The 12,892-nt window shown below is 33.6% G+C and overlaps 3 protein-coding genes across 3 annotated transcripts; all 3 read left to right on the plus strand.

Moving 5' to 3' along the window:
• The first annotated feature begins 1,394 nt into the window (after positions 1-1,394).
• LOC101891293 (general odorant-binding protein 56d) lies at positions 1,395-2,137 on the plus strand. Its single transcript, XM_005185175.4, has 2 exons — positions 1,395-1,547; positions 1,607-2,137. The coding sequence occupies exons 1-2, from the start codon at positions 1,491-1,493 to the stop codon at positions 1,970-1,972; spliced, it is 423 nt and encodes a 140-aa protein (XP_005185232.1). The 5' UTR covers positions 1,395-1,490; the 3' UTR covers positions 1,973-2,137.
• A 3,659-nt stretch (positions 2,138-5,796) lies between these two features.
• On the plus strand, positions 5,797-6,534 carry LOC105261914 (general odorant-binding protein 56h-like). Its single transcript, XM_011294917.3, has 2 exons — positions 5,797-5,955; positions 6,034-6,534. Exons 1-2 carry the CDS (start codon positions 5,896-5,898, stop codon positions 6,397-6,399), a joined length of 426 nt encoding a protein of 141 aa, XP_011293219.1. The 5' UTR covers positions 5,797-5,895; the 3' UTR covers positions 6,400-6,534.
• Positions 6,535-9,133: 2,599 nt separating this feature from the next.
• Positions 9,134-9,727, plus strand: LOC105261913 (general odorant-binding protein 56h-like). The gene is made up of 2 exons (XM_011294916.3): positions 9,134-9,230; positions 9,306-9,727. The coding sequence occupies exons 1-2, from the start codon at positions 9,171-9,173 to the stop codon at positions 9,669-9,671; spliced, it is 426 nt and encodes a 141-aa protein (XP_011293218.1). The 5' UTR covers positions 9,134-9,170; the 3' UTR covers positions 9,672-9,727.
• The last annotated feature ends 3,165 nt before the right edge of the window (positions 9,728-12,892 follow it).

A 12,892-nucleotide genomic window follows, 5' to 3' on the forward strand; every position in this document is an offset into this window, starting at 1 on the left:
AGTTTCGCGATAATATTCGGCGTTTATTCTGATGCCACGATCAATTAATATAAGCGGAGAGCGACCATCGGCCCACACCATCACCATGGCCGGTGCTTCAGTTTTGGTTTCCAACCGAAAGTGCACATTTTTACCTGATCTCTTTGGCAAGTAAACACGATAATTTTGTTTGTTTACAAACTGCTGGACAACGAATGTTTTCTTATCGGAGGCAACCAAATTCGACAGTTCACCACTTTCGGCCAACCGAAGCAACTCTTTAGCTCTTTTGAGTATATTTTCTTTCTGTTGCGGTGTAAGTTTTTGCACATTTAGGAATTTCAATGGCTTTACCCCGAGCTCATTTTTCAAAATTTTCCGAATGGAATATTGCGATGTGTTCAGCTCACGAGCCATTTTTCGCCCACTGCGACGCGTGTTTCGATCAAGTCGCTTCAGTGCTTTTCGAACCATTTCTGCTGATGTTGCTGTTTTCTTCCGTCCACTTTTTTGACGTCGGGCTACGCTACCAATATCACGGTAACGAGCGGTGGTATTAAACACAAAAAATGTTATTCACATTTAAATGCTGGAGTGCTCTAACAATAGCCACTTGTGGTTTTCCAGCCAAATATAAAGAAATTGCACTATCACGCTTGAATTCCATCAAGAATAACTTTTTTCTGGAAATAACTTTTTTCTTAGAAATGACAGCAGTCTAAAGTTAGTTGCAGTTTTTTCATATCACCTGAACTTTTTGGTATAGTGGACCATAACCTATGAGATGGCAAACCATTACTTATTTTACACTTTATTCATATTTTTCATTCAATTTGCAAAAATTTTGAAATTTTGAGATGTTATAATGTCTAAACACAACTGACAACAATTTAAAAATATGGGTCAATATTTTAGTACAACCCATACATACATTTCCCTTCTGATTTAAGTTATTCTAAAAGTCTAAAGCATTTTCTATATTTTCTAATCAATTTGGCTTAAACTTAGTTTCTTAACTTGTTTTTCCTGTAATTTTTGAAAATTAAATAGTTTTGTCGCACAGTGATTTCCTGTATCTATGGAAAATGTTGAATTTTGTCTCACAGTATTAACAATTAATACTACTTATTATTACTTATTTACTTTTTTCTTTAGCGATGGAGAATTATTAAATAAAAATCAGAGCAAGAAAATTGAAATTATTCACTTGAATCGCTGTTGTTGGTTTTAATATCTGTCCAGATGAGTGATACCTATAATTGCTGACGTGTGTAATGAAGTTGAATTCCCCCCTCTCACACATGCAAATCGATATAGGTTAACATTTAATTACTTTAATTAACCTATCACAATTCTCAAGTATTCCAATTATTTTTACAAAACATCTTGACAGATGAACAAAAACTTAAAGCTAATTTTTAGCAGCTATAAATCGAACAAATTTCTGGGAAATTGTAACAGTTTCTCATCAATTCTCAACGTAAGTGGAAATCAGAACTAGCCAATCTAAAATGAAAATATTCTACGTTTGTATCTGTTTTGCCTTCCTGGCTGTGACATTTGTCCAAGTAAGGATCTTAAAATCTCCAAATTTTGTAAAATTACTAATTATTTTCATTTCTCGTAGGCCAATTTAAATGAAGAATTGGAAAAACATGCCGAAATCTGCACCGAACAATCAAAGGTCACACCTGAAGAATTAGAAAAATTCTTCGCCAATGGCATGCAGGCGCAGGATGCCACCGATCCGGTTAAATGTCATTTCAAATGCATAATGGAACAGAATCAATTTTTCGCTGATGGCAATTTAGAGAGTGAAGCTATCTTGAAATATTTAGAGGCCAAGGAATCGATGAAGGATCACTTGGATGATGTTGCCGCTGCCATTGCTGCTTGTAATAATATGAAAGTTGAACACGACTGTGATGGAGCCTTTAAGTTAATCGAATGCTTTGGTTACACTGATGCTGGTAAAATGGCATTTGTTGCCTAGATAGGGGACAAGGACAAGAAGGGCGGCAATGGAGATATACAAACCGGAAGAATAATAATTGTTTTCACGACAAGAGAAGTAGCGTTTAAGGAATATAATATATTTTTTATCTAATTAATATGTATAATCAATCCATAACAATAAAGGTATTATCCTGTGCATGAAGCTGGATCTTTGAATGTCGGAGGGAATTTTAGACATTGGCGTAAGATATTTTTTAAAAGTCAGTAAAGTTATCTGATGTTTTCAACCAATTTGGAACAAAATACCGAATTGTAGCAAAATCCGTTCAATTTGTTGTGTCAATCATAATTTTGCCTACAAGAAATATATGTAGAACAATTTTTACCCCAGGTTGACTCCCAATTATTGTACAAAGTTTTTTGTACACAAGCAAGTGCCCGCTACTTCGTCAGCGAAAAATCCAACTTAAAATGTTAGATTATCTACACAAAATGTACTATTTATCGAATTTGACTAAATATTTTAATCAAATCTTTATATATCGTTTCATACTTTCAATATTAAAGTTTTTTTCGAAAAGAATAATGGGAAAATTTTTACCTTTTACACTAAAAACTCTTCAAAATCATTCATTTTGAAGTTTAAAAAGGAGCCTACTAGGTGAACCCTTGTACAATTGTATCACATCCAATTTTTCTGTACAAATCAATTTTAACGTCTTTTCATAAAGAAATTTAAACACCGCCATATTTAAATCCCAGAAACCCACAGTGACCTCAACATCAAATTTTAGGATTCAAGCTCCATTTATTCACTCAACGGCCATATTTATTACCATTTAGTACTTTCTGAACAATCATAGTACTCATTTCCAAATCTACCTCCTCCTTTAAAGACTATATAACAAAAGTGGCCATCATATCAGTTTTTAGAATTCCAGCTGTTTCTTAAGACCCAATGTCAAATTTACTTCATATTTTCGTACAGTAATAATAGGCATGACCAAAAACCAACTCTATCCACCATAGGCACAACAGTGACACTGTTACCAAATTTCAGAATTTCACCTCTATCTCAACCTCCCATACCTACAGTGACTTTATCATCAAATTTAACGATTTCAGCTCTTTAATTTCCTCCACTACCAGATTTAGTACAATTAAAGAAGGTATATACAAAATCACCTCCTTCTCTCAACTACCACACCAACAGTGTCACTCTTATCAAAATTCAGAATTTAAGCTTTATTATCTCACCTAGTACCAAATTTAGTATATTTTTGTACTTTTCGAACAATGTTTCGAAAACCACATACATATCTCAAAGCCAAAGTACAAATTATTTCCCCGCTACCAAATTTAGTACAATTATAGTACGCATATCCATCACCATTTCATTCTCTAAACCACAGACTCCAATAGTAGCGCCCGTATCAAATTTCAGGATTTCAGCTCTATTTTTTCGCCCAATACAGAATATAGTACTATTTAGTACTTTTCGTGCAATTAGAGAACACTTTTCCACCTCCATAATTTAACCACAGACGCCAACAGTGACATTCATATCAAATTTCAGGACTTGAGTTCTATTTCCTCACCCAATACCCAGTTTAGTATCATTTAGTACTTTTGGTAAAATTATAGTACACATTCCTGAAACTACCTCCACATCCCAATTCCAGACACCAACGGAAACCTCAATATCAAATTTGAGGATTCCACCCTCAGCTTTTCTCCCAATACCTTATTTAGTACCATTTATTACTTTCGTACAAATATAGGACGTATTTTCAAAGCCAACTCTATATTTCAGTTCCAATTACAAAGAGACCTCAATATCAAATTTGAGAATTCCGGTCCTACCCCTTCACCCAATACCAAATTTAGTACTTTTCGTAAAAATATAGTACGCATATCCAAAACCAGTTCCGTCTCTCAACCAAAGACACCAACAGTGACATCAATATCAAATTTCAGGATTTAAGCTCTATTCCTTTATCCAGTACCAAATGTAGTACTATTTAGTACTTTTCATACAATTAATCCCACATTTCAATTCCAGATGCCAACAGAGACCTCAATATCAAATTTCAGGATTTCGGCTTTTTCCATTCACCCAATATCCAATTCAGTATCGAATTTTGGTATTCCAGCTTTATCATCTCACCCAATAACAAATTGAGTAGGAATAATTTTCAAACCACCGCCAACTCTCAACTAGTAATCAAAATTTCAAATTTCAGAATTTGTTTTCTATCCTTTCACCCAATACAAAACACATATCCAAAACCATCTCCATATATACAGGCTATACATGAATAGTGACCCTTTATATGTCAAGCACTACCTGTTTTCCCAAAACCAAATCGTACAAAATATTGTACCATGCAGTACTTATAGTACAATTAAAGTACACATTTTCAAACCACTTCCATATGTCCAGGCTACACGTGAACAGCACTCAAGCGCTATCTATTCACTCAATACCAAATTGTACCACATATAGTACCATTAAATGCTCTTTGTGCACCTGCAATACACATTTCCAAAGTCACCTCATTATCACAAACCTACCACTATCAGAAAACCCAATACCAAAATTCCAGCTTCACCCTAAGCCAAACTCTTTCAAATTGCCATTTAGTACAGTTCACACACTTAGTACATGATTCTAAAACCACCTGCACATATATCAAACAAGCTTTCCAACCTTGATTCTCACAACAAACTACAAGTTTTTAACTATATCCATTCACATAATACCTAAGGGTACCATTTTAGAAGTTTAGTACCATTTTAGCAGTTTAGTATAATTTCAGAACTATTCGTAACCTTAAAGTTAGGATTTCAAGAAAAAAACCTTTGGTACTTCTATCCTGCACTCCTTCAGAGACTGTCATTTCAAATTTCGGAATTCTAGCTCATTCCGTGTTTTCAATACAAAGTATTTAATTTTTAGTACATTTTAGTACTATTCATACCGTTTTAATACGAAATTCCTTTCTGATCAAAATTTCCAAACATCCAATCAGTCACTTCACTACCCTTTTATATATCACGACAAGACTTTTCTCGAGACGGCCTTAATCATTTATATATACATAGATGACGACACTATGCGGTGATTTTTTCCCCACATTGGTGCACATTAAATTATTTCGTTATCTTCGGACTGTTTAAACGTTTTAGTCACAATACTTAGACGGGTTTTAAACTAATAATAAAAAAGGCATATAATATATCAGATCAAAGACATTGTTGGAACAAATTTAAGATTTAAAAAAAAAAATTGACAGATAATAAGAAAATGGTCAAATATTTCATTATTCTAAAGGATTTAATAAATATTTATTTCAATGCGAATGGTCCCATCGCCATATATGGGATTCATGATTTTATTTAAATATTGACAGTTGTTACCAAAAGGAGTAAATGTGTTTATCCCTATATATTTCTTTACATTAAACTTCACTTAATTTAAGTTAAAATGTTCGGATGGGCGAAGTTTGAGAAAATAAGGCTCTACTTTTCTATTATTATTAAAATTTTCCTCTATTTTGCGGCTATACCAGAAATGTAGGACCTCCTACATAATTCCAATTATAGAATTCTCATAATTAAAACTACATTATGAAAATAACTAATTTACATGGCCAATTTGCAAAATGTGCATCAAACAAACAAAAAATGAAACAATAAAACAAAAACTAATTAAATTACAACAATAATTGCAAATAATCAAATGAAAGTAATTATCAATGCTATTTGCATTGAACATTATTATTATTATTATTACATTGTTAGTTTAGAAACTATTTTTGGCCCGATGCACTTACAAAGAAAATCAAATAAATGCCAGGCAATGTAACCGATAAAGCCACAGTCACTAAATACCAGCGACATTACAAACATTTGCAACAACCCAAAAAAATAATAATAATCATTTTTAAAAACTAAAACATGCGGTTTATTCATATTTGCAATATTTTAGTTTTACTATTAGCCTTTGGATGGGTTAAGGTGAATTATGGCAGGATTAAATTTATAAAATTTAATATATAATATTTTTTTTTAATTTTTTGTATAATTTTTTGCCAGGCCGACTCTGATGAAGATTTTCAAAAAATCATTAAAACCTGTGAAATAGAAGTCCCTGTGGTCGAGGAGGATTTACAGGCTTTCATGAAAAGTAAAATGGATCCAGCAAAAGCAACACCAGCCATTAAGTGCCAGGGTAAATGTATTTTGGAAAAACAAGGCTATTTTGTAAAGGGGGTGTTTGATGATAAAGCTTTCCTGGAGAAGGCCTTAAATCATCCCGCACTAAAGGATCGCCATGCTGAAGTCACCAAAACGGTGGACATGTGTAAGACTAAAACTGGTGCCGATGATTGTGAGACAGCTTTCAATATTGGCATGTGCCTGAGAGAAAACAAGGATTTCGTTTTTGGTGAATCATCTTAAAAATTTAATTTAAAAATTTTTACTTTTATTTGCAAGTATTTATAAAGGTCAGAGAGAGAGAGAGAGAGAGTAATAATGTTAGAACTTATTGCACTTCAGATTTCAATAAAAAGCAAAAATAAATAAATAAACAAATATGTTGATCATAAGGGCATTAAAATACTATGGCACTCCCATAATGAGGTGTGATAAGTTTTTCCAGGTTTTCAATCACGTGAGCGGTTAAAGCTAAAAACCTGAAGTTCAGAATATAAATAAAGGTTGAGGAGTAGGGTTGACGAAAGGAGTTAGTTTTGGAAGTGTCTACTCATAAATACGTAACGTACCAAACGGTACTAAATTTGGTAAAATTCGAATCTGGAGGAATTGGTGGAGCTGGAATCCTGATATTTGAAATTAACATTGCTGGCGGAGAGTAGGATTGGGATATGGAGGTGGTTTCCGAAATGTGTACTTACGTTCATGTAAAGTACTAAATGGCACTAAAATTGTTTTAGAAATAATATTACTATTGCATTTTATTCGTACTGACGTGTACTAAATGGTATTAAATATGGTACAATTTATATTTTGGGAGAACCAATAGAGATGGAATCCAGAAATTTGGAAATAAGATTACTATTGCATTGTAGGACTGATGTATGTGGGTTATTTTGGAAATTCGAATTTGATACATATTAAATTTTGGGAGAACCGTTAGAGCGGGAATCCTGAAATTTGGAAATAAAATTTATATTGGATTTTATGATTGAGGTAGTTATAGAAATGTGAACTTATGTGTTCTAAATTTGGTACAGTTTGGATTTCGGTGAGCAAATACAGAAATTTGGAAATAATATTAATGTCCGATATGGAGGTAGTTTTTGAAATGTGTACTTACATGAATATTTGTTACAGGTTGTTATGGAAATACGGCTTTTCTTTTGTGTACTATATTTGGTAAAAATTGGGATAGTAGTGAATCAATAGAGCTGGAAACTGAAAATAAAATTTCTTTGGGATTTTATAATTAAGGTATGGAGGCAGTTTTAGAAATTTGGAGTGTAGGGTGAAGGGATAGGGCTGGAATCCTCAAATTCCGTTGGTATCTGGAATTAAGATATGAGGGTGGTTTTGAGAAATGTGTTATATATCTGTACGAAAAGTACTTAATTGCATAAAATGTTGTATTGGGATAAGGGATAGGACTGACATTCTGAAATTTGATACTGAGATATGAAGGTTTAGAAAATGTGTACCAAATAGTACGAAATTTGGTATTGGATTAAGTCCCCACATTTGATATTGAGGTCTCCGTGGCCTATATCTGTTCCAAAAGTACTAAATGGTACGAAATGTTGTATTGGGAGACGGTAAAGGCCTGGAATCCTGGAATTTGATATTAAGGCCATTGTTAGTAGCTAATGTTGAGATATTGAGGTGGTTTTGCAAATACGTATTATAATTGTACAAACATTACTAAATAGTACTAAATTTGATATTGGGTAAAAGGGTAGAGCTGGAATCCTGAAATTTGATGTGTATGTTACTGTTGGTGACTTGGGTTGAGAGATAGAGGTGATTTTGGAAATTCGCAGTATGAACGTACGAAAGGTGTGAAATTCCACAAAATGTACCGTTTGGTGTTGGGGGAGAGATATGGAATTCTGAAATCTGGCATCGAGCTCAATGTTAGTGCCTTGAGCGTAGGTGATGGATTTGGACATGCGTAGTGTAACGATACGAAAAATATGGGAATAAATTTTGGATTGGTTTTTATGATAGACCTGGAATCCTGAAATTTGATATGGTTGCCACTGTTGGTATATAGTTACGAGAGAGGGAGATGGGTTTGGGAATGCGTACTATGATCGTTCGAAAATTAATAAATGCTAACAAAATTTGCCGTTGAGTGAATAGGTAGAGTTTGAATTCTGATATTTGATGTTGAGGACACTGTTGGTTCATTGGATATGGTGGTGGACAATTTTTACTATAAAAAGACGTTGAATAGTTTTGGCCAGAAAAAAGTGGATGTGCAAGGCTTTAACTAATATTCTCTTCGGTAAACTTTAAAAAGAAAGATTTTGAATACTTTTTGGTGAAAAATGATTCCACAATTCCTTTAGAAAAATGAAAAAAATTAATATGAATAAAGTGTAATCAAAATGGCACAGGTGAAATTGTGAAGTGAAAATATTTTTAGGAATTCTTAAAGATAATCTGATGGTATGATATATATAATTTTTTCAATGAATTCGTCAACTCAAGGATATAAAGGAACCGAATTGGGTTCATGTAGTGAAATAGGCCCCTTTTGTCGTTGTTGTTTATTTGACATAGTCGTTCGGAACGTTTTATATTTGTTTATACTTCAGTTAGTACCTTATATTGAAACTTGAAAACTCCCACCCCTAATATTATTACCCTACAGTTGTTCCAAATCATTCTTAAGACTCTCATAAGAAATTACGTTGTCATGTTATTATTTTGATGCAGAGTTGATTTTGTATGTGAAACTTTAAAAAAAAAAAACTTAATTTAATTTGACACATGACTGAAAACACTAAATCTCAATCAAGCTAATATTTGGGCAAATTTTGGAGTATAAAAACTTTTTGTGGGTAATTATATAAATTAAAGCAAAAACACGGTTTAAAACACAACAATAATGATCATTATAGATCGGCAATCAAACACTTGTGGAGTTTGGATGATTTTTAAAAGTCATATAAATATTCTACGAATTTTACTAATTTTAACAGAGTTAAATTCAAACAGGATTAGCAACAATGAACTTCCCTCTTATTGCCACAATCTCTTTAATATTGTTTGGAGCATGTTCAGTGCAGGTAATATTTCGCAATTCACAAAAAAAAAAAAAAAAATGAAAAATAAAGTAAATTCCAATTGTCCTACCCCATTAGGCCGACATGGACGACATTCTTGCCTCGATGCGTGCATGCCACGAAACCCATCCAACATCGGTGGCAGAAGTTGAGAAATTTATAAACGATAAAAATGCCGAGTTTGGCGATGTCTTTAAATGTCATGTCAAATGCGTTTTGGAAAAGGAAAATGCCTTTAAGAATGACAAATTTGATGATCAGGCCTTTGTAAAATTATCTCTGGAGATTCCGGAACTGAAAAATCGTCAAGCTGACATTCAGAAGGCCGCTGAAGAGTGTAAAAACGAAAAGGGAGCAAATGAGTGTGAGACGGCATACAAAGTGGCCAAATGTCTTATTAATCATAATGTCATTATTTTCGTGGATAATGGAAAGAAAGTGTAATGTGAAAAAAGTGTGTTAAATATTCGGAAAAATATGAATTATAAATTGGAAGAAAATAGTAAAATTTTCTTTTAAAGAAATATATACCAATACCAACTTGTCTATTGGGATGTTCAAAATTTAGAAAAAAATCAAACAAATTTTCCAATTTTATGCAAATAATTCTTCATCAACATTTCAACCATTTTTGGGGAGATATGAGAAGGAATGGACCGATAAATTCCATATTCGCATCACATCCCTAGCTGAGAAAAACTCTTAGATATACCAAGTTTGAAAAGAATCGCTGACTTCTGTCGCAAGTTAGGAGCGATATTTGTATTGAACTGTTACCCTTTGTGGGGGAGGTACCGGATGGGGTGGACCAATATATCCCATCTTCCCAGTAGATCTTGCGTTAGTAAAAATTTAATAATGCTTCTAATACCATCAAAATTCAAAATATAGGGAGGTGCCGTTATGTGTAATCTATATGAAGAATGGGACCTTCATAGACAATTTTCGTTATAAGCTGTAGTACCAATTACGAACTTTAAATACGAAATTCCTATAAAACAAGTTAAAAAGTATCTGTCGGTATTGCCGACAGATATATACCCTCAGCCTGTGTTCGATTATTTAAATATAATTTGACTAGTGTTACAATTATTCAAACGTTTGACCCTCTATGGAGCAGGTTCCGAAGGAATGGGCCATTACTGTCCATTTCGTGTCGGACCCAAAAATATGATATAAATATTCCGACGTTCCTGGTATATTATATGAGATATGTAATAATTTTTAGAAAGTGTTAAAATGTGCGTTAGTTACAAGATAGAGTCTACGGAAATATTCCACTTTTATACTTCATCTGATACAAATAAAAAATAATAAGCGAAATGTTGGGCAAACTTACAAGAAAGGATATTTATATCCAATTTTATGCGAAATCATAAATACCGATAAATTTCATATTCATATCGGGCTTCTTGAGAGAAATATTTGACATAGCAAGTAGTAAAGTATTGCTAAATTGTTTCGAAAGTTATAACATATACAATTATTGAAAATTGTGACCCCAGAAGGGGTTGGCAGATATATATCAACTTCACAACAGATCTTGTGTTAGCAAAAATATTTGTGTGTGTGAAATTTGAAGAGAGTTGGATATTTATTTCGCTTTATTTGAGTGTTTTTTTTTCAAAATCTTGAACCCTATGTATGGGGGAGAAGAAATGGTTCAATCTATACCACCTTTATAACAGATCTTGTGTTGATAGAAATATTGAGATGTGCCAAGACTAAATGGAATCGGATATTCATTTGGCGTTTTATGAGCTTCATGGGTATTCAAAATTTCGACACTTTGTGGGGGAGGTACCAGAAGGAGTGGACTGATACATCCCATGTTAACACCAGATCTTGGGTTTATAAAAATATTGAAATGTGTGAAATTTGAAGACGTTCGGATCCTTACATCACATTATTCAAGAGTTATAATTATTCAAAATGTTGACCCTTTGTGGGGGAGGTACTTGATGGAGTGGACCGATACTGTCCAATTTCGCACCCGACCTAGCACTGACGCAAATATTAGAATTTGCAAAGATAGAGCAAAATTGGCTAATCGTTTCTCTTTCTGTGCAAAAAATATATTTTATATATATTTGTTTTGAAAATTTTGACCTTTTGTGGGGGAGGTACCAAAAGAAGTGGACCGATGCATTGCCTTTTAACTCCAAACCTTGTGTTAATAAAAATATTGGGATATGTGAAATTTGAAGACAGTCGAACTCTTACATCACATTTTATAAGAGTTGTAATTATTCAAACTTTTGATCCTTTGTGGGGGAGGTACTACATGGAGTGGACCGATATTGTTCATTTTCGCACATAACCTAGCATTGATGAAAATATGAGGATTTGCAAAGTTCGAGCAAAATCGGTTTATAGTTTCTCTTTTTGTGCAAATAATAATATTTTGAAAATTTCGACCTTTTGTGGGGGAGGTACCAGAAGGAGTGGACCGATACATTCCGTTTTTGCACCAGACCTTGGGCTAATAAAATTATTGGGATGTGTGGAATTTGAAGACTATCGGACTCTTACATCACATTTTATAAGAGCTTTAATTATTCACAATTTTAACCCTTTTTGGGGGAGGTCCCTGATGGAGTGGACCGATATTGTCCATTTTCGCACATGATCTAGCAATATGAAAATATGAGGATTCGCAAAGTTCGAGCAAAATCGGATTATCTTTTCTCATTCTGTGCAATAAATTATTTTCTTTGAAATTTTTGACATTTTGTGTGGGAGGTACCAGAAGGAGTGGGCCGATATTGCTCATCTCCGAACTCGATCTAAGTTTGACAAAAATATTAAGATGTACCAAGTTTGAATCTAATTGGATACTCCCTTCGAGAGTTATCGTGCGCACCAGCCAGCCAGACAGACAGACAGACGGACGGACGGACGGACGGACGGACGGTCATCGGTAGATCGACTTCTAATGCTCTGAAACGGATTTGGTCCAAAGAGACCTAGGGTCTAAAACCATTATTTCGACTAGGCACGTTTTGACCGTATCAAATGATATATACCCTCTATAGCCATATGGCTGAGGGTATAATCAATTGATATATACCCTCTATAGCCATATGACTGAGGGTATAAAAATTCGTTAAAATTATAAAAATAGTGAATATCGGGGGTACCGTGTATTTAAGGAATTCCTAGTGTGCATTTGAAACTATTCTATTGAAAAAATGTGACTAAAATCATTAAAATACCGAATATCTTCCAGGGTAAACTACTATGGAGAAACTCCTGGTGTAGATTTTTATAAAATTCCATTGAAAATGTGGCTAAAATCATCAAAATACCGAATAAGGGGACCGACATTTAGGATTTACAAGTAGTGGACCGATATATCCTATCTTTACACTAGATCTTGAGTTGACGACAATCGAGCCCGTATTTTATTTATTTATATTTATTTAATTTAAAATGTATTTTATTTAAAATGTTGACCCTTTGTTGGGGAGTTAGATTATGGACTTGGCCGATGTTGTCAATTTTCGTATCCGACCTAGTACTGACAAAAATATTGGGATTTGTAAAGTTTAAATAAATTTGGATGATGCTGATGATGTTACGATCTACCAAGTTAGGACTAATTGGCATACTACATTAGAGGATTTTCGTGCGCACACAGCCAGCCAGGCCGACGTACAGTAGTA

This window comes from Musca domestica, unplaced genomic scaffold (genome assembly GCF_030504385.1).
Source record: "Musca domestica strain aabys unplaced genomic scaffold, Musca_domestica.polishedcontigs.V.1.1 46, whole genome shotgun sequence".
Classification (NCBI taxonomy): Eukaryota; Metazoa; Arthropoda; class Insecta; order Diptera; family Muscidae; genus Musca; species Musca domestica.